This window comes from Bos indicus x Bos taurus, chromosome 29, assembly GCF_003369695.1.
Source record: "Bos indicus x Bos taurus breed Angus x Brahman F1 hybrid chromosome 29, Bos_hybrid_MaternalHap_v2.0, whole genome shotgun sequence".
Lineage (NCBI taxonomy): Eukaryota > Metazoa > Chordata > Mammalia > Artiodactyla > Bovidae > Bos > Bos indicus x Bos taurus.
In genome coordinates this window covers 2,587,199-2,609,279 of record NC_040104.1, presented here as the reverse complement: position 1 = coordinate 2,609,279, position 22,081 = coordinate 2,587,199, and the positions used below count along the sequence as shown (strand labels likewise).

The 22,081-nt window shown below is 50.3% G+C and overlaps 1 protein-coding gene across 2 annotated transcripts in view; it reads left to right on the top strand.

The window, feature by feature from the left end:
- Positions 1-22,081, top strand: part of CARS (cysteinyl-tRNA synthetase) — a 52,941-nt gene that overhangs the window by 12,683 nt on the left and 18,177 nt on the right. For both annotated transcript variants that reach the window (XM_027531677.1, XM_027531676.1), the window contains exons 8-10: positions 15,024-15,164; positions 15,388-15,476; positions 16,078-16,199. In XM_027531677.1, coding sequence (XP_027387478.1) covers positions 15,024-15,164; positions 15,388-15,476; positions 16,078-16,199 — 352 coding nt within the window. The remainder of the gene's footprint in view (positions 1-15,023; positions 15,165-15,387; positions 15,477-16,077; positions 16,200-22,081) is intronic.

Here is a 22,081-nt window from a genome sequence, read left to right as displayed (position 1 = left end):
GGAGAAGCCGAGTGGAGACGCCGCGGGTCCCCTTGGGTGTGAGCGTGGTCTGCTGCCCCTGAGGGCAGCGGTGTCCTTGGGCCTGAGTCGCACACCCCGTCCCCCTCTGCACACCCCGTCCACCTTGCCTTCGCACATCCCTTCCTCCGCGGTCCCTTCCTCCTCCGGCCTGAGTCGCACACCCTGTCCCCCTCTGCACACCCCGTCCACCTTGCCTTCGCACATGCCTTCCTCCGCCGGCCTGAGCCGCACACCCGTCCCCCTCCGCACACCCCGTCCCTCTCCGCACATCCCTTCCTCCGCGGTCCCCGCCTCCTCCGGCCTGAGCGCCCCCCGGGTCCCCCGGCCCTTCTCCTCGACTCCGGCGCCCCCTGCTGGCCGCTCACGGAAGGTGCAGCCGACCAAGCCGGGCAAGGTGCAGCCGTGTCGGGGTGCAGGCCTGCGGGGCCCCCGCTCCTGGGTGTGCATGTCCCGAGCGAGGTGAGGGGTCGGGGGCACAGGGTCATGGGGACGAGGCTTTCCCGCGCCTGCATCTGAGACCACACACAGGATCAGGGATGCCTCAGGCTGGCCAGAAGCTGGGTACATTTCTGTTTCCAACAGCCATGCTGGGAATTTTCTTCGGCGATTCCAGTAACGTCCTTATTAAAACTGTACACTACGCGTAACATGCAGTTTCCCAGCTTAACCGTTTTTAAGCACATTCACGTCGTTGTGTGAACACCACCACTGCCCATCTCCAGAAATGCTTTTCACTTTCCGGAGCTGACATGCTCGCTGTCTCTGGGAAATGCTCACTCCTCGCCCACCCCCAGCCCCTGGCCCCACCTGGCTGCTTCCCAGCCCCGTGGATCCAGCTGCTCTTGGGACCTCACAGATGTGGGATCATTCCGGATTCTTCCTCTAGTGGCTGGATTATTTCACATAGCAAAGTGTCCTCAAGGTTCATCCAGGTCGTATGTCGGAAGGTCCTTCTGAGACTGAGTGACACTTCGTCGCGTGGGCTGGACCGCGTTTTGTGTATCCCTTCGTCTTTGATGAACGCTGATTTCACCTTTGTTGTGAATCTTGCTGCTGCGAACACGGTGTGCAGATCCCTGCTCTCTGTTCTTTTCTGGGTGTCCCGAGAAGCAGCTCGTACAGAAGCTCAGCTCAGCGTTCTGAGGGACCGCTGTGTTAGTTTGCAGTAGGAAGTGTTACTTCCTGGGTTTGCAGGACATGTGGTCCATGCCAAGAGGTCCTTGAAGTTTGGTTCCCTGATAGCTCAGTTCGTAAAGAATCCACGTGCAATGCAGGAGACCTGGGTTCTGTCCTTGGGTTGGGAAGATCCCCTGGAGAAGGGAAAGGCTACCCACTTCAGTATTCTGGCCCGGAGAATCCCACGGACTGTAGAGTCCACGTACAGTCCACTGTATAGTCGTGTGACAGTCCACGGCTGAGCGACTTTGACTTTCACACGTCCATGGCCATTCTTGGTCCATGCCAAATGGTTGTAGGTGCAGCCGCCCTTCAGAGCCTTTTGGTGTGGACCGATGCCTGCATGTGACTGCACCCTCCTCGCGTGTTCCCGTGTCCCGCTGGTGGGCCTGTACAGCAGCGCGCTGTGCGGCCAGGCTCGTCCCTGCGTGTCAGATGCAGACTGGCAGGTGGTGAGTCCCGCGGGGTGAAATTCCGTTTCTCTTGCCTCTCGTGGGACTGAGTACCCTTTCGTGGGTTCACTTCCTGGTCGTCATTCTGCACAGGCATCTTCCACGCCTGGGCGGTTTGTCTTCTTACTGGTTTGTAAGCATGCTTATGTTTCCTGGACGCTAGTTGTTTGTCATTTAAATGTGTTGCAAACATCTTCTCCTAATTTGTGGCTTCTCTTTTAATAACACAGAGTCTTAGTTTTAATGCAATTAACTCTATCAAGCTGCTTCTTTTATCCTTAGCATTTTTGTCTTAAGAAATTTTTCTTACCCTGAAACACGACTACATTCTCCAGTATTTTCTTCTAATGAATTTAAAGTTGTACAGTTCACATTTAAGTCTTTGATCCCCCAGAATTTGTTTGGGTTTTGAGGGTTTTTTCTGTGTGTGTGTGTGTGTGCATGTGTGCGTGCGTGTGTGCATGCGTGTGCACGTGTATGTGTGCGTGTGCACATGTGAGTGCACGCGTGTGCGTGTGTGCGTGCATGTGTGCGCGTGTGTGCGTGCGTGTGTGTAGCTGTGCCAGGTCTTAGTTGCGGCACGTGAACTTCTTTTTTAGCTGTTTATTTTACATCGGGGTGTAGCTGATTAACAATGTTGTGATGGTTTCAGGTGGACTGCAGAGGGCCTCAGCCATACGTATACATGTACCCACTCTCCCCCAACCCCCCTTCCTTCCAGGCTGCCTCACAGCAATGAGCAGAGTTCCCTGTGTCCGTCTTAAATACAGCAGTGTGTCTGCCTCAATCCCAAACTCCCTAGCTATCCCTTCCCTGCATTCCTTCCCCGCTGGTGACCATAAGTTCATTCTCTGTTAGTCTGTTTCTGTTTTGTAAATAAGTTCATTTGTATCATTTCTGTCTCGGTATAAGTGAGATTTCTGCTTCTCTGACTTCCTTCCCTCACTGTGACAATCCCCGGCTTCATCTGGCGGCATGTAAGATCCAGTTCCCTGACCAGGGATTGAACCTGGGCCTCCTGCACTGGGAGTGTGGAGGCTTAGCCACTGGACCATCAGGGGAGCACCCAGAATTAGTTTCGGAAGTCATCTGAGTAGGGATCCAGTCGTCCCCAAACATGGCAAGCCTCGCTGTCCTCGGGGACTGCATACCCGTCTGCTGCGTGTCGGGTCTCAGCTCTGCCCCTCTGGTCGGTTAGCCGCCCTGCATGAGTGTCGTGGTGTCTTGTCACCGATGCTGGGAGGGCAGGAGGCCTCACCCTGGTTTTGTTCTCCAGATGTGTTGTGAATGCTCCTTGGCTTGCCGATTCCCACACAAGACACCTTGGACTTTAAATGTTATGTATTGAAGGATCGTTTCAGAGATCCGCCTCTGGCTGTGTCGAGCCTTTCTTTCTGTTTCAGTAAGACTTTTAAAAAGAGTTTTTTCTTAAAGCAGTTTCAGGTTCCCGGTGAAAGGGACAGAAAGGCGCAGAGGTTTCCCGTGGCCCTCCCCGCCCCAGCCCGCCCCCACGCACACGGAGCCTCGCCCCCGTCAGCGTGCCCCCAGAGCTGTGGTTTGTTACGGCTGGCCAAGCTCCACTGACACGTTGTCACCGCCCAGGGTCCCCCGTTTACCCTGGGTTCCCTCTTGGTGGTGTGCCTCGCGCAGGTCTGGACACGTGTGTGATGACACGTCTCTGCCCTCGTGTCCTCACACAGAGCAGGCTCCCTGCCTGAAAGTGCTCTCTACTCCATCTGTTCGTCCCTCCTCACCCGCGAACCCTGGCGCCCACTGAGCCTTCTGCTGGCTCCAGAGTGTGGCCTCTTCTGAGTATCACAGACGCGGACTGTTGCAGCGCGTGCCCTACTCAGATCGGCTGCTTTCACTTAGTGATACGAACGGGAGGTTCCTCCAGGTCTCGCGGGGGCTTGAGAGCTAGTTTCTCTTTAACACTCAAGGTTAGTCCACGACTGCATGGACTGCAGCGCACCTATCCATCCACCTACTGAAGGGCACCGTGCTTGCTTCCAAATGTTGGCAGTTACGCGTAATGCTTCTGCGAACACCCACGTTATGTGTGGACATAAATTTTCAGCTCCTTTGGGTGAATACCAAGGCGCTTAACTGCTGGACCACGTGGTGAGAGTGTGTGTAGTATGTTAAGAAGCCCGCAAGCTTCCGGAGCGGCTGCACCCCCTCCAGGGACGGTGCGAGTTCCGGTCGCTCCAGCTCCTCGCCGGCACCGTGTCGTCGGTCGTCAGCGTCTGGCTGTTGCAGCAGCTGTGCGGCGGGCCCTTGGTTTCGTTTGTGTTTACCTGAAAACACGTGAGGTGGGGCACCTGTAGGGGTGTTTGCCGTCTTGTATCATGTTTGGCGGAGTGTCTGTTAGCATCTTTGAACCATTCTGCAATCAGGCAGTTTTCTTTTCATTGAGTTTTGAGAGTTCTTTGTTTGTTTTGGATAACAGTCCTTTATCAGACGTGTCTTTTGCAAATAGTTTCTCCTGGTCCGTGGCTTGTCTTTTCATTGTCTTGACAGTGTCTTTCCCAGAGCAGAAAATTTTAAAATCGTCAAAGAACCCAGCCTATCAATTCTTACTTTTCAAGAATCGTGCATTGGTGGTGTTGGGAAGAAGTCATTCCTGAACCCAAGGTCATCTAGGTTTTCTCGTGGATTATCTTCTAGAAGTATCATAGTTTCCCGTTTTATGTTCAGGTCTGCGTTCCAGTTGGAGTCAGCTCTCCTGAGGTGTGTGGCGGCCGGCTATGGTTCGTGGTTTCTGTGCGGTGTGTGGCGGCTGGCTCTGGTTCGTGGTGTCTGTGAGGTGTGTGGCGGCTGGCTGGCTGTGGTTCGTGGTTTCTGTGCGGTGTGTGGCGGCTGGCTCTGGTTCATGGCTTCTGTGTGGTGTGTGGCGGCTGGCTGGCTGTGGTTCGTGGTGTCTGTGAGGTGTGTGGCGGCCGGCTGTGGTTCGTGGTTTCTGTGCGGTGTGTGGCGGCTGGCTCTGGTTCGTGGTGTCTGTGCGGTGTGTGGTGGCTGGCTCTGGTTCGTGGTGTCTGTGAGGTGTGTGGCGGCTGGCTGGCTCTGGTTCGTGGTTTCTATGAGGTGTGTGGCGGCCGGCTGTGGTTCGTGGTGTCTATGAGGTGTGTGGCGGCTGGCTCTGGTTCATGGCTTCTGTGTGGTGTGTGGCGGCTGGCCGGCTGTGGTTTGTGGTGTCTGTGAGGTGTGTGGCGGCTGGCTGGCTGTGGTTCGTGGTGTCTGTGAGGTGTGTGGCGGCTGGCTGTGGTTCGTGGTTTCTGTGCGGTGTGTGGCGGCTGGCTCTGGTTCGTGGTGTCTGTGCGGTGTGTGGCGGCTGGCTGGCTCTGGTTCGTGGTTTCTATGAGGTGTGTGGCGGCCGGCTGTGGTTCGTGGTGTCTATGAGGTGTGTGGCGGCTGGCTCTGGTTCATGGCTTCTGTGTGGTGTGTGGCGGCTGGCTGGCTGTGGTTCGTGGTGTCTATGAGGTGTGTGGCGGCCGGCTGTGGTTCGTGGTTTCTGTGCGGTGTGTGGCGGCTGGCTCTGGTTCGTGGTGTCTGTGCGGTGTGTGGTGGCTGGCTCTGGTTCATGGTGTCTGTGCGGTGTGTGGTGGCTGGCTCTGGTTCGTGGTGTCTGTGCGGTGTGTGGCGGCTGGCTGGCTCTGGTTCGTGGTTTCTATGAGGTGTGTGGTGGCCGGCTGTGGTTCGTGGTGTCTATGAGGTGTGTGGCGGCTGGCTCTGGTTCATGGCTTCTGTGTGGTGTGTGGCGGCTGGCTGGCTGTGGTTCGTGGTGTCTGTGAGGTGTGTGGCGGCTGGCTGTGGTTCGTGGTTTCTGTGCGTGCGGCCCAGCTGTTGAGCACACTTTGTCAGAGACCGTTTCCGCTCCCTTTTCCTGCTTTTGCTCCTTTGTCAACGAGCAGTTGACTGTGTGTAGGAGTCTGTTTCTGAACTGTATTCTCTTTCATCACTTTACTTGTTAGCCCCACACTGTCTTTTTGGTTTTTTTGCTGCGTCGGGGCTGCAGGGTCATTCCCTGTGGTGCGTGGACTCTGCAGTTGTGGCACACGGGCTTACTTGCTCTGCAGCATGTGGGATCTAAGTTCCCTGACCAGGGATTGAACCTGAGTGCCCTGAATGGCAGGCGAATTCTTACCCACTGGACCGCCAGGGAGGCCCAGCGCTGCCCGTCTTGATTGCCTGAGCTCGACGGCGAGTCTTGGGGTTGGGGAGGGTCAGTCCTCCAGCCTTGTGCTTCTGCCTCAGTCTTGTGTTGGCTTTCCCAGGTCTTTCGCCTCCTGTCCTTGTAAACTTTAGATTCAGTTTGTCAATACCCGTGAAATGACTTGATAGGAATTTGATGAGATTGAACTGAATCTACAAATCAAGTTGGGAAAATCTGATACCTTGACGGTGTTGAATCTTTGTACCCACAGACGTGAACTCTCTCTCCATTTCTCTCTTCGGAGGTTTGTAGTTTTCCTCATGTAGATCTTATACGTACTTTGTAAAACTCACATGTAGGTATTTCATTTTGCAGGAGCTAACGTAAATGGTATTGAGATTTTAATTTCAAATCCCAAATGTAGTCTTGGCATATAGTTCTGTCCTTTTCCCCAGTCGATGTGCAGGTTGTCCCCGACCCTGGACAATACGACTTTCCAGATTTTTTGGTTTTAAAATGGTGCAAAAGTGATAAATATCTGGTAGAAACCGAGCTTTGAACTTTGATCTTTCTCTGGACTAGCGGTAGGCAGTCTGCTGCGATCCCGGGTTGCTGGGCGTCAGCAGTGAGCCTCAGCTCCCAGCCAGCTACTCGATCACCAGGGTAAACAACTCATGTACCAGATTTCCCTGGCGGCTCGGTGAGGAATCTGCCTGCCGGTGCCGGGGACGTGAATCCCTGACCTGGGAAGGTACCACATGCTGTGGGGCAACTAAGCCCACGAATCACAACTACTGAGCCTGTGCTCTGGAGCCTGGGAGCCATAGTGAGAGAAGCCACCATAATGAAAAGGCCACGCACTGCAACTGGAGAGGAGTCTCCACTTGCTGCAACTAGAGGAAAGCCCGTGCAGCAGTGAAGACCCAGCATAGTTCAGCTCAGTTCAGTCGCTCAGTCGTGTCCGACTCTTTTCAACCCCGTGCACTGCAGCACGCCAGGCCTCCCTGTCCATCACCAACTCCCAGAGCTTGCTCAAACGCATGTCCATTGAGTCGGTGATGTCATCCAACCATCTCATCCTCTGTTGTTCCCTTCTCTTCCCGCCTTCAATCTTCTTCAGCATCAGGGTCTTTTCAAATGAGTCAGCTTTTCGCATCAGGTGGCCGAAGTATTGGAGTTTCAGCTTCAGCATCAGTCCTTCCAATGAATATTCAGGACTGATCTCCTTTAGGATGGACTGGTTGGATCTCCTTGTAGTCTAAGGGACTCTCAAGAGTCTTCTCCAACACCACAGTTCAAAAGCATCAACTCTTCGGCGCTCAGCTTTCTTGACAGTCCAACTCTCACATCCATACATGATCATTGGAAAAACCATAGCTTTGACTAGATGGACCTTTGTTGGCAAGGTAATGTGTCTGCTTTTTAATATGCTGTCTAAGTTGGTCATAAATTTCCTTCCAAGGAGTAAGTGTCTTTTAATTTCATGGCTTTAATCATCATCTGCAGAGATTTTGGAGCCCAAGAAAATAAAGTCTGACACTGTTTCCATGTTTCCCCATCTGTTTGCCATGAAGTGATGGGACCAGATGCCATGATCTTCGTTTTCTGAATGTTGAGCTTTAAGCCAACTTTTTCACTCTCCTCTTTCACTTTCAAGAGGCTCTGTAGTTCTTCGCTTTCTACCCTAAGAGTGGTGTCATCTGCATATCTGAGGTTATTCATATTTCTCCCAGCAATCTTGATTCCAGGTTATGCTTGCTCCAGCCCAGCGTTTCTCATGATGTACTCTGCATATAAGTTAAATAAGCAGGGTGACAGTATACAGCCTTAACGTACTCCTTTTCCTGTTTGGAACCAATCTGTTGTTCCATGTCCTGTTCTAACTGTTGCTTCCTGACCTGCATACAGATTTCTCAGGAGGCAGGTCAGGTGGTCTGGTATTCCCATCTCTTTCAGAATTTTCCACAATTTGTGGTGATCCACATAGTCATGGCTCAGCTGGTAAAGAATCCGCCTGCAATGTGGGAGACCTGGGTTTGATCCCTGGGTCGGGAAGATCCCCTGGAGATGGGAAAGGATACCTACTCCTGTATTTTGGCCTGGAGAATTCCATGGACTCCACAGTCCATGGGGTCGCAAAGAGTCAGACACAACTGAGCGACATTCACTTTCAGGACTTCCCTGGTGTCTCAGATGGTAAAGCGTCTGCCTACAATGCTGGAGACCTGGGTTCAATCCCTGGGTCAGGAAGATCTCCTGGAGAAGGAAATGGCAACCCACTCCAGTATTCTTGCCTGGAAAATCCCATGGATGGAGGAACCTGGTAGGCTCCAGTCCATGGGGTCGCAGTCAGACATGACTGAGCAACTTCACTTTCTTTTCTTTCTTTCTACACAGTCAAAGGCTTTGGCATAGTCAATAAAGCAGAAATACATGTTTTTCTGGAAATCTCTTGCTTTTTTGCTGATCCAACGGATATTGGCAATTTGATCTCTGTTTCCTCTGCCTTTTCTAAAATCAGCTCGAACATCTGAAAGTTCACGCTTCACATATCATTGAAGCCTGGCTTGGAGAATTTTAAGCATTAATTTACTAGTGTGTGAGATGAGTGCAATTGTGCGGTAGTTTGAGCATTCTTTGGCATTGCCTTTCTTTGGAAGTGCAATGAAAACTGACCTTTTCCAGTCCTGTGGCCACTCCTGCGTTTTCCAAATTTTGCTGACATATTGAGTGCAGCTCTTTCATAGCATCATCTTTTAGGATTTGAAATAACTCAACTGGAATTCCATCACCTCCACTAGGTTTGTTCATAGTGATGCTTCCTAAGGCCTACTTGACTTCACATTCCAGGATGTCTGGCTCTAGGTGGGTGATCACGCCATCGTGATTATCTGGGTCGTGCAGCTCTTTTTTGTACAGTTCTTCTGTGTATTTTTGCCACCTCTTCTTAATATCTTCTGCTTCTGTTAGGTTCATACGATTTCTGTCCTTTATTGTGCCTATCTTTGCATGAAAAGTTCCCTTGGTATCTCTAGTTGTCTTGAAGAGATCTCTAGTCTTTCCCATTCTATTGTTTTCCTTGATTTCTTTGCACTGATCACTGAGGAAGGCTTTCTTATCCCTGCTTTCTATTCTTCGGAGCTCTTCATTCAAATGGGTATATCTTTCCTTTTCTCCTTTGCTTTACACATCTCTTATTTTCTCAGCTATTTGTAAGGCCTCCTCAGACAGCCATTTTGCTTTTTTGCATTTCTTTTCCATGGGGATGGTCTTGATCCCTGTCTCCTGTACAATGTCATGAACCTCCGTCCGTAGTTCATCAGGCACTCTGTCTATCAGATCTAGTCTCTTAAGTCTATTTCTCACTTCCACTGTATAATGGTAAGGGATTTGATTTAGGTCATACCTGAATGGTCTAGTGGTTTTCACTACTTTCTTCAGTTTAAGTCTGAATTTGGCAATCAGGAGGTCACCCTCATCTTCCACCATAGTTTGGCCCCAGGTTAATAGCAGGGCATGGCTTGGTTTCATTGAGTTAGACAAGGCTGTGGTCCGTGTGAGCAGATTGGCTAGTTTTCTGTGATTATGGTTTCAGTGTGTCTGCCCTCTGATGCCCTCTCGCAACACCTACCGTCTTACTTGGGTTTCTCTTACCTTGGACGTGGGGTATCTCTTCACGGCTGCTCCAGCAAAGCGCAGCTGCTGCTCCTTACCTTGGACGAGGGGCATCTCCTCACCACTGCCCCTCCTGACCTTGAACGTGGAGTAGCTCCTCTCGGCCCTCCTGCGCCCATGCAGCTGCCTCTCCTTGGACGTGGGGTTGCTCCTCTCAGTGGGGTTGCTCCTACCGGCCAACGCCCTAACCTCGGGCGTGTGGTAGCTTCTCTCAGCCGCTCCTGTGCCGACGCAGCTTGGCACTCTCAGTTGCCGCCCCCAACCTTGGGCGAGGGGTAGCTCCTCTTGGCCATGCTTCTGTGCAGTCCATCTCAGCCAGTGTGCTTCTGTGGAAAATTCTGAAAGAGATGGGAATACCAGACCACCTGACCTGCCTCTCTGAGAAACCTATATGCAGGTCAGGAAGCAACAGTTAGAACTGGACATAGAACTACAGACTGGTTCCAAATAGGAAAAGGAGTACGTCAAGGCTGTATATTATCACCCTACTTATTTAACTCATACACAGAGCACGTCATGAGAAACACTGGGCTGGAAGAAGCACAAGCTGGAATCAAGATTGCCGGGAGAAATATCAATAACCTCAGATATGCAGATGACACCACGCTTATGGCAGAAAGTGAAGAGGAAGTAAAAAGCTTCTTGATGAAAGTGAAAGAGGAGAGTGAAAAAGTTGGCTTAAAGCTCAACATTCAGAAAACGAAGATCATGGCATCTGGTCCCATCACTTCATGGCAGATAGATACGGAAACAGTGGAAACAGTGTCAGACTTTATTTTTTTAGGCTACAAAATCACTGCAGATGGTGATTGCAGCCATGAAATTAAAAGACACTTATTCCTTGGAAGAAAAGTTATTACCAACCTAGACAGCATATTAAAAAGAAGAGACATTACTTTGCCAACAAAGGTCCGTCTAGTCAAGGTATTGTTTTTCCAATGATCATGTATGGATGTGAGAGTTGGACTGTGAAGAAAGCTGAGCGCTGAAGAATTGATGCTTTTGAACTGTGGTGTTGGAGAAGACTCTTGAGAGTCCCTTAGACTGCAAGGAGATCCAACCAGTCCATCCTAAAGGAGATCGGTCCTGGGTGTTCATTGGAAGGACTGATGCTGAAGCTGAAACTCCAATACTTTGGCCACCTCATGCAAAGAGTTGACTCATTGGAAAAGACTCTGATGCTGGGAGGGATTGGGGGCAGGAGAAGAAGGGGACAACAGAGGATGAGGACAACAGAGGATGAGATGGCTGGATGGCATCACTGACTCGATGGAGTGAACTCCAGGAATTGGTGATGGACAGGGAGGCCTGGCGTGCTGCGATTCATGGGGTCGCAAAGAGTCGGACACGACGGAGTGACTGAGCTGAACTGACTGAAATAGCAGGGAAGGAATGCAGTCCTGCCCATCAACAGAAAATCATTAAAAGATTAAAGATTTACTGAGCACGGCCCCGCCCATCAGAACAGGACCCAGTTTCCCCCTCAGTCAGTCTGTCCCATCCAGAAGCTTCTTATCCTTCTCCATCAGAGGGCAACAGAATGAAAACCACAATCACAGAAAACTAACCAATCTGACCTCATGGACCACAGCCTTGTCTAACTCAATGAAACTGAGCCATGCCACACAGGGCCACCCAAGACGGACAGGTCATGGTGGAGAGATCTGACAGAATGTGGTCCACTGGAAAAGGGAATGGCAAACCACTTCAGTATTCTTGCCTTAAGAACCCCATGAACAGGATGAAAAGGCAAAAAGATAAGACACTGAAAGATGAACTCCCCAGCTCGGTAGGTGCCCAATATGCTACTGCAGATCAGTGGAGAAATAAATCCAGAAAGAGTGAGGAGACGGAGCCAAAGCAAAATCAACACCAAGTTGTGAGTGTGACTGTTGATGGAAGCAAGGTCCGATTCTGCAAAGAGCAATATTGCATAGGAACCTGGAATGTTAGGTCCATGAATCAAGGCAAATTGGAGGTGGTCAAACAGGAGATGGCAAGAGTGAATGTCGACATTCTAGGCATCAGCGAACTAAATGGATTGGAAAGGGTGAATTTAACTCAGATGACCATTAAATCTATTACTGTGGTCCAGAATCCCTTAGAAGAAATAGAGTAGCCCTCATAGTCAACAAAACAGCCTGAAATGCAGTACTTGGATGCAAACTCAAAAACAACAGAATGATCTGTGTTCGTTTCCAAGGCAAACCATTGAATATCACGGTAATCCAAGTCTATGCCATGACCAGTAATGCTGAAGAAGATGAAGTTGAATGGTTCTTTGAAAACCTACAAGACCTTCTAGAACTAACACCCCCAAAAAGCTGTCCTTTTCATTATAGGGGACTGGAATGCAAAAGTAGGAAGTCGAGAAATACCTGGAGTAACAGGCAAATTTAGCCTTGGAATACGGAATGAAGCAGGGGAAAGACTAACAGAGTTTTGCCAAGAGAACACACTGGTCATAGCAAACACCCTCTTCCAACAACACAAGAGAAGATTCTACACATGGACATCACCAGATGGTCAACACCAAAATCAGATTGATTATATTCTTTGCAGCCAAAGATGGAGAATCTCTATACAGTCAGCAAAAACAAGACTGGAAGCTGACTGTGGCTCAGACCATGAACTCCTTATTGCCAAATTCAGACCCAGCACAGCCTTAAATAAACAAGTAAATAAAAAGAACAGTGGTGCATTAAAAACCAAACCCTGACGCGCCTGCAGTGGCTCTGTGCCCACACATGCATTTTGGTCTTCGCTTTCAGTACAGCACTCAGTGCATGACATGAGGCATTCAGCTCTTAATTACAAAGCAGGATCGGTGTTAAGTGGGTTTCCAGCTGTGGCTAGTGCATTCCGAGCTTGTCTGAGGCACACCAGGCTAAGCTGGGACGTTTGGTAGGTGAGCGGTGTTAAATACATTCTTCAGCTTAATGGTATTTTCAACTTAAGAAGGATCTATAGTCCTGTCATGAGTTAACGAAGATCTGTGTCTTTTCCCCCCCTTTTTCTTGACTGATTGCATCAGCGGGGACTTCCAGTTCGATGTTGGGAGAGTGATGAGAGGGGACACGCTTGCATTACACCTCCTCTGAATGGGAAGGCGTCACATTTCTCGCCCTTACGTCTGATACTAACTGCGGGCTTTCTGTAGCTGTTTTCTGTCAAGTTGAGGAAGCGCCCCTCTCTTCCTAGTTGACTGAGGGTTTTTGTCGTGAATGGATGTTGGATTTTGTCTAGTGCTTTTTCTGCATTGATACGAGACGATACTGATACTGATATGGTCATACGGTTTTTCTTTTTTGGTCTGTTGGGTGATAACTTACAGTGTTTGATTTTATAAAGTTGAACCGGGCTTGCATGCGTGTGATGAGCTTGGTTGTGGGATACGATTCTCTTTCTGCTTTTGTAGATTCAACTTGCTGTATTTGTTATCGGTTTTTAGTCTATGTTCGTGAGAGAGACTGTTTTCTTGCACTGTCTTTGGTTCCCGTATTAGGGATACTGTCCTCTTCTGGCTTCTTAAGGTAAAATCTGATTTCAGGTATCTTTCTCTTCTGAGAAACGCATTCTGCGTTACAAATTTCTTCGGAACACTGCTTTTGCTGTGTCCCGTGAATGTTGATAAGTTGTGTCTTCATTCTCTTTGAGTTCTAAGTATTTAAAATTTTTTCTTGAGGTATCTTTTTTGGCCATTATGTTATTTAGAAAGGTGTTGTTTAATCTCCGTGTGTTTGGGGGATAGTCCAGTTACCTTTCTGTTGTAGGCTTCCAGTTTAATTTCACTGCGATCTGATAACACACACTGTTTGATTTCTGTTCCTCTTAAGTGTCTCTGGGTGTGTTTCATGGCCCGAGGGCCCTCTGTCTTGGTAGATGCTCTAAGTGTCTCTGGGTGTGTTTCGTGGCCCAGTGTCTGCTTTCTCTTGGGAACTGCTCCACGTGACTGGAGGGGAATGTGTCTTCCTCCTGTTGGTGGGTGAAGCAGTCTCTTCACAGGTGTCAGTTACGTCCGGTTGATTGATGGTGGTGTTGAGTTCGGCCGTTCCCTCTGATTCTCTGGATCTGCGCACTAGTCTCCAGCCGTGACGCTGGATCCATCTGTTCTTCCTGTAGCTCTGTCGGTGTCTGCCCCGCTGTGTCTGATGCTCTGCTGTGAGGTGCGTACGTATCGAGGGTCACGGTGTCTCTGTGTAGAGTCGCCCCCTTTATCATCATGTGATGCTCTTCTCCGTCCTCCCTTACGGATCCACCAGGAGTGGTTGACTCCTCTCTGCGTGACACCCTTTCAGTCGTTGTAGGAACAGGGTGGCGGCTTTCACTGGGAGGCGGAGCTGGAGCCCGAGTCCCTGTTTCATCAGCTGCTGCCCCATCTCTGCTACCTGTTTCATTCTTTTCTCTTTGGGTTTATTCTGCTCCTTTTCCTCTCACCACTTAGGAGTTTAGCTCATTTTTTGGTTTAAGCATTTAAGGCCATAAATTTTTCTCTAAGTAAAGTTTTTGCTGCTTCTATCTATATTGACATTCTTTTGCTTCTCAATAGGTTTTTATTTCCCCTTTGATCTTGTGTTTTGAAACACATGAATAATCTAGGCGTTCGTTTGATTGGGACCTCCTTCCTCTGCTCTGTCTTGTTCTGTGTTGATCCTGCCGGCAGCGGTGGGCTTTCTGCCCCTTCACGTGGGGCAGGCCCAGAGCTCACTTCCAGCTGCAGCCTGACAGCGCCTGCCTCCCTGGAGCCCTGCCGCCTCTGCCTGCCCGCCCTGGGCACCAGCTGGGTCCTGGGAGGTTTCCCAGGAGCTCTGCTCTGTCTGGGGGCTGCTCCGGGGCCGCCCCGCCCACCTCTGCCCTCCAGGGTCCCTGCTCCTTCCCTCCCGCCTTGTTCTGTGCCTGCGCCCCCGAAGGTGGAGCACAGACCTGGACCACAGACTGCCTGCCCGTCTGCATACCCATCGCCGCTCTAGCTAAGGAGCCGAAGCCCTGGATCCTCCAGGGCAGAGCGCCGGGGCCGCTGGGTCGCTGGGGCTGGGGCGCAGCCCTGACGCTGTCTCATCGTGTCTCAGATGGCGGTTTCTGGGTGTGGCATGAGGACCGCCGTGACAGGACGTGACTCGTTCCGATGCTGCATCATTGTAGTCGTGACGTGGGGCCTTCAGCTGATGGCACGTGCCCGGCAGGGCGGCCTGGGCACGGAGACCTGCTTCTGGATCGCGGCTCCGTCTGCTGCTCTGAACCTCCCCTCCAGCAGGCGTCCCGGCCGTCGGTGACCACACCACGTGCCCTCTTGCCCTGCACCAGGAAGCCCTGATGCACTGCTGGGCCTCCCCAGGCCCACCCTGACCCTCCAGGCACACGGTCAGAGCTCCAGCCTCTGGACGGCCAGGCCATCTGTGGGAGCTCTGGGGTCTCCTCCCGGGTCGGGTGCTGGCCGTGCACGGCGAGTCTGTACGCGTGAGTGGACACGGACGCACGTAGACCGCGCCCGCTGTGGGCCCTGGAACTTGCATGCGGGTGCACACATCCTGCTTCCTTTTCTTCAGGCGTTGCTGGAAGAAGCAAAGGATGTGCTTTCTGACTGGCTGGATTCCATGCACGGCAGTGAGGTGACGGACAATTCTATTTTCTCTGAACTGCCCAAATTCTGGGAGGCGGAGTTCCACAAAGACATGGAAGCCCTGAACGTAAGTGTCGCCCTGAATGTAAGTGTCGCAGATGGTCTTGACCTTGGTCTCTTGGGCCGAGGGCTCCGTGACCGAAGGCCTCTCAGGATCCAGACCCTCTTCATTGCGTGTGCAAATTCATTTTGAAAAGACAGCGGGGCTGGGGGTGGTGCATGGGGGAGGGGCGGGGCACCGGGGCCCAGCGGTGCTCAGGCTTCTGGAGCCGGGCTTGCCTTGTCCCCAGGTCCTCCCTCCGGACGTCCTGACCCGGGTTAGTGAGTATGTGCCAGAGATCGTGGACTTTGTCCAGAAGATTGTGGACAACGGTTACGGGTGAGCTCAAGGCTCCAGGAAGGTGTGCCCAGGGGCGCGGGTCTCCGCTGGCTTGGAGAGGAGCAGGGAGGCGCAGGGAGCCGCCAGGGTGGTGGCGGCCCTGGGCTCCCGTCTCAGAGCTGCACGGCACGTGAGCAATGGAAGGGCCACCGTGCGGCTGCAGCGGTCCTGTGAGGGCACACACCCCTTGTCCCTCCCTGAGCCCCCAGCTCCTCTTCTTAAAAGGACACCAGTCTTGCTGTGTCAGGGCCCACCCTGGAGGCCTCGTTTTAACTCGAGCTCCTCTGTAAAAGCCCTTTTTCCAAATGCAGTCAGACGGCGAGGTGCTGGGGGTCAGGGCTGGCAGGCAGAGGCGAGGGCAGCATGCAGGGCAGAGTCACCCGGGCAGGGGGCAGGGCACGGGCCGGGCCGTTGGGGAGTCGGGGGCCCCCATCCCAGCCACGCTCGTCACAGCCCCGTTTGGCCCACTCGGTGGCCACGTTGGAACAGCCTGCTGGCCGGCCTGCTGCACAGGGTGCGGAGCAGACCCCTGTGGCCTCTGGGTCCCAGGCTGGCCAGTCGGGCAGCTCGTCACACCTTCCCTAACGGCTTTGTGTTCCAGGTATGCTTCAAACGGGTCTGTGTACTTCGACACAGTCAAGTTTGCCAACACTGAGGGGCACAGCTACGGAAAGCTGGTGCCCGAGGCCGTCGGGGACCAGAAAGCCCTGCACGAGGGGGAAGGTAAGTGGACCGGCTGGGGTCACAGCCCGGGGAGCCGTGGCCTCACCCTGCACGGCGTAGGGGCCTAGGCTCACGGGGACCCTGGCTTAAAACTTGAGGGATTTTAGGAGCTCTCTACACGGAACTCCTGAACTGCGTTGTTGCCTAGGGGACAGAGCAGTGAGCAGCCGCCGTGCGGCCCCGCAGAGCAGACAGGCCTCGGCGCCTGGGGTGGGGCTGACTGTTCTCTCAAGGGTCGGGCTGGGCCGGGCTGGACTCCTGCCCGGGGGTGTGGAGAGGACACAGACGGCGCCCTGCTGAGTGAGCGCCCGGCACCCTCACGGGGCAGCAGGGAGCCCGGGGAGGGAAAGCCCCAGAGCGCTTTGATGGAAGGCAGGCAGGGCACCCAGAGGGGCGGGAGACACAGGCTGTTCACTTACAGACCCCAGAAGGCGCCTGGGGCGGACGCCGAGTCGGGCAGGGCAGCCCCTGTCCTGGGACAGGAGCGAGCAGTCATTATCTCTATGGTCGCTGCAGGGAAACCAAGGTTGGGGACTTGGGCCACAGTCAGAGCCTGTTCTGATCTTGAAGGCTCAGCTCTGGGGGTCTGAGCACCTGTGTTTAATCCGTGTAGAGTTTGTTTGCGTTCCGTGTCATAGTATGCTTCAAGCATAGCTCAGTTGCAACGTGTATGAGACTGTCGTTTACACCAGGGATTGCAGTTAGTACTAAACCGTAGCCCGTCGTCCACCGTGATCACTCACACTGCCTACACGAGAGCCCTTGGGCAGAGCTTGGCAACAGGACGGCACACTGGAGAAGGCCGGGCAGCCGCTTGGACGGCCGTGTTGCTGCCACCGTGACGGTGACCCGCGTGTAAAGACAGCCCCCCCCGCCCCACTTAACCCAGACGTGTTAAACAGACACGAGACTTTTCCTGGACCACGCTGGGCTCTGTCTGTCTTTCATTCATAAGTGTTTTCTCCACTCTCACCCTCTCACACCACCAGATGCGCTTGTTGCTGCCAGCGTTTCTGGAAGGCACTGGGGCTGTAAAAATGTTTATCTTGCCTTTTTTTTTTTTAACCATGGATATAGTTTTCACATTTTATTGTCTTTACATTTAAACTTCACCATTAGCTACATGGAGCCTAAGTACATAGCGGACCCTAGTCAAAATTTTTGAAACGTGATGCTGAATGGATGTGTGGCTGTAAGGATTTATGACATATTGTAGAAGATAAAGGTTGTTAGTGGGTGTTTGCTTCTGTCTGTCTGCACTTGCAGCCAGGCAGACGTATGAGTCTCTGGGTCGTAGTTGGAGGAAGCACCGTCCAGGACTGAACAGGGGTCCCTGCTTGCTGACTGAGTCTCCACAGACTTGGGAGTCTTTGTCCCGATACGAGGGCGGCTTCGTTATGCAGGTTACAGCTTCCTCAACGTGCGACTTACAGTGTCATACGTTTGGGTCCAGTGACTTCTCCTTATGGGCTCTGTTGTAAAGAGATTCACTTCAGTCGCTCAGTCATGTCTAACTCTTTGCGACCCCATTGACTGCGGCACACCAGGCCTCCCTGTCCATCACCAACCCCCAGCATCTACCCAAACTCATGTCCTTTGAGTCGGTGATGCCATCCAACCATCTCATCCTCTGTCGTAAGCTTCTCCTCCTGTCTTCAATCTTTCCCAGCATCAGGGTCTTTTCCAATGAGTCAGCTCTTTGCATCAGGTGGCCAAAGTACTGGAGTTTCAGCCTCAACATCAGTCCTTCCAATGAACACTCAGGACTGATCTTCTTTAGGATGGACAGCTCAAGAGTCTTCTCCAACACCACAGTTCAAAAGCATCAATTCTTTGGCTCTCAGCTTTCTTCATAGTCCAACTCTCGCATCCATACATGACCACTGGAAAAACCATAGCCTTGTCTAGATGGACCTTTGTTGATAAAGTAATGTCTCTGCTTTTTAATATGCTATCTATGTTGGTCATAACTTCCCTTCCAAGGAGTAAGTGTCTTTTAATTGCATGGCTGCAATCACCATCTGCAGTGATTTTGGAGCCCAAAAAATAAAGTCTGACACTGTTTCCCCATCTATTTGCCATAAAGTGATGGGACCGGATGCCAGGATCTTAGTTTTCTGAATGTTGAGTTTTAAGCCAACTTTTTCACTCTCCTCTTTCACTTTCATCAAGAGGCTTTGTAGTTCTTCATTTTCTGCCATAAGGGTGGTGTCATCTGCATATCTGAGGTTATTGATATTTCTCCCAGCAATCTTGATTCCAGCTTGTGCTTCTTCCAGCCCAGCGTTTCTCATGATGTACTCTGCATAGAAGTTAAATAAGCAGGGTGACAGTATACAGCCTTGAAAGTACTCCTTTTGCGATTTGGAACCAGTCTGTTGTTCCATGTCCTTCTCTAACTGTTGCTTCCTGACCTGCATACAGGTTTTTCAAGAGGCAGGTCAGGTGGTCTGGTATTCCCATCTCTTTCAGAATTTTCCACAGTTTATTGTGATCCACACAGTCAAAGGCTTTGGCATAGTCAATAAAGCAGAAATAGATGTTTTTCTGGAACTCTTGCTTTTTCCATGATCCAGTGGATGTTGTCAATTTGATCTCTGGTTCCTCTGCCTTTTCTAAAACCAGCTTGAACATCTGGAAGTTCACGGTTCACGTATTGCTGAAGCCTGGCTTGGAGAATTTTGAGCATTACTTTACTAGCGTGTGAGATGAGTGCAATTGTGCAGTAGTTTGAGCATTCTTTGGCATTGCCTTTCTTTGGGACTGGAATGAAAACTGACCTTTTCCAGTCCTGTGGCCACTGCTGAGTTTTCCAAATTTGTTGGCGTATTGAGTGCAGCACTTTCACAGCATCATCTTTCAGGATTTGAAAGAGCTCAACTGGAATTCCATCACCTCCACTAGCTTTGTTTGTAGTGATGCTTTCTAAGGCCCACTTGACTTCACATTCCAGGATGTCTGGCTCTAGGTGAGTGATCACACCATCGTTATTATCTGGGTCTTGAAGATCTTTTTTGTACAGTTCTTCTATGTATTCTTGCCACCACTTCTTAAAATCTTCTGCTTCTGTTAGGTCCATACCATTTCTGTCCTTTATTGAGCCCATCTTTGCATGAAAAGTTCCCTTGGTATCTCAAATTTTCTTGAAGAGATCTCTAGTTGTTCCCATTCTATTGTTTTCCTTGATTTCTTTGCACTGATCACTGAGGAAGGCTTTCTTATCTCTTCTTGCTATTCTTACGAACTTTGCATTCAAATGGGTATATCTTTCCTTTTCTCCTTTGCTCTTCACTTCTCTTCTCTTCTAAGCTATTTGTAAGGCCTCCTCAGACAGCCATTTTGCTTTTTTGCATTTCTTTTTCTTGGGGATGGTCTTGATCCCTGTCTCCTGTACAATATCATGAACCTCCGTCCATAGTTCATCAGGCAGTCTATGTATCAGATCTGGTCCCTTAAATCTATTTGTCTCTTCCATTGTATGATCATAAAGGATTTGATTTAGGTCATACCTGAATGGTCTAGTGGGATTCTCTACTTTCTTCAATTTAAGTCTAAATTTGGCAATAAGGAGTTCATGATCCGAGCCACAGTCAGCTCCCAGTTTTGTTTTTGCTGACTATATAGAGCTTCTCTGCCGGGGTCCAGCCCCGGTGGATCCAGGGAATTCGAAGCGGGGACGGTGTCGGCGAGGATCAGCAAACAACTGCTTAATTAAATGTTAATTAAGGATATAAAGAGTAGTAGAATAAGGATAGCTCAGTGAGGAAATTCAGTGGAGAAAAGAGGCTGAATAATTCAGCCATAAGGTGAGAGAAAGAACTACATGGGGAGACCAAGTTTCGGTGAACAAGGCCCGCACTTTATTTTCCAAAGTAGTTTTTATACCTTAAGTTATGCATAGAGGATAATGGGGGAAGGGGTAGAGTCATGCAGTAAGCCAGGCTTTCTTCCTGCAAACTTATCATATGCAAAAGTTTAGGTGATTTGCATCATCTTCTGGCCCGGAGGCCTGTTAACATTTTAAGAAACTTATTTTTTTCTAAGGTAATTATTCTAAAGTCAGGCGCCACCCTCCAAAAGCATTAGATAAAGTTGCATTCTTATAGGGCAAAGGTGTGGTGGGCTATGACAAGAAAAAGAATTAACTCAAGGGTCCCAGGTTACAAACATTAAAGCTACTACTTACACCAATTATATTAATAGATACACTGCCAGGGACACAGCAGGTAAGGGATATGGAGACTTAGCAGCAAACATTGGCCCAACAAGTGAAAAACCCTCACCAATACAATTTCTCATCAATCTTTTAACTACTCAAAGGAATCTGTATTCAGACAGCTTAGAACATCTCATGCCTCTCACAGTTGGGAGGCTCTGAACAATCACATGTGGTGGGAAAAACCTATTCAGGCAGGCTAGAGGACTTCCAAAGGAGTTTGTAGGTTGAAACACTGTCACACCCAGGAATTATTAACTGGAGCTGTAAGTTAACTCTTTTTTCAGAGAGAGGTAGTGGGGGACAGCCCCCCGTAAAGTCAGAGGTGTAGGTGAGAGCACAAAGCAGAAAGTAGGCAGACTCTGGTTTTGGGGGCAGATGCTCGAGAATTTCCAGGGGGACTCCTGAGGCTCGATCCTGCCTTTGCGTATGCCGAGCCTCCTTCCTCATGACCTTTGCCAGGGGTGGAGCTCCTACTCCCGGCATCTCCCCCTTTTTTATTTCTTAAAACAGCCAGATGCAGCTCAGTTGTGAGCTTCTGAATGTTCTGCCAAAGAATCCTGACAATACAAGGAAGAATGCTCATGAGAAGATTAGACAGAATGTTTTTTCCAGAAATAAAGTTAGAGAAGGTGTGAAAAAAGTCATTAGCTGTTCCAGCGGCCATAAAATCCAGTCGAGAGTGTTCCAGGGTCTGTATTTGATTATGAAGTTTCCCTCAGTCCAGGCCAATGTCAGAGCTGTTCCAAACACCTGAGATATGATTTTTGATTTTTTCCCATTCATAATCTGTCTCGTTTACCTTTAAAGATGTCACACATATCCACCGGTAATCAGCGTGGCAAGACAGAGCCATTTTCACTTTTAAAGCCTGTAATCAGTCCCAGTATGCATTATTGCCTCTTATAAGGCATCTACTCTCATCTCTAATTTCCTATCTATAGCTTCCTGTGTTGCTAGAGTTAGAGAAACATTTTTAGACATGGTATCAACATATTGGGCAGTATGCACTTGTTGAGTCAGTGATATTGCTGTCACAGTAACAGAAGCAATTGTGGTTATTAAAGCTGCTATTCCCAGGATAAGCAAGCCCACAAACCATCACGATCGCATTAAATCCTGTAGTTGTTGTAATACAGCAAGACCAAAATTAACATATCAATAAGTGGTTATATCATAAGATAAGGTAGACGTTGTAACACTACAAAGGAGCAAACATTATACTGAGGGTTTAAACAAGATGAGAGCATGCATTGTTCACAAGTCACTACATTGGGTCCACCAGTGAAAGTCACATGTACATTAAGTTTTCCAGAATCGTTGGTAAAGAGAAAAACATAAGGAGAGGGTAGACAAGCCAAAACAGAATAAGTAGAATTATTTTCTGGTTGGAGTTCGCGCTGCAGCAGCCTCGTCAGTCTCGCCGGGATCTCGATGTTTATCTTGCCTCCCCTTCCGGCGGGCTCCTCTTTTGTGATCGAAGCAATGAGGGAAGCGGATGTCTGGGGGACTGCAACATGGTGGATCAGCCTGTCCCGGATCTAAATTGGAGAATCTGCATCCTGTGGAAAAATACAAGCGCGTCCTCGACCGCTAGTTAATAATGGGTCAGGACCCTTCCATTGTCCGGAGAGGAGGTCCTTCCATTTAACTAATGGTTTTGCAT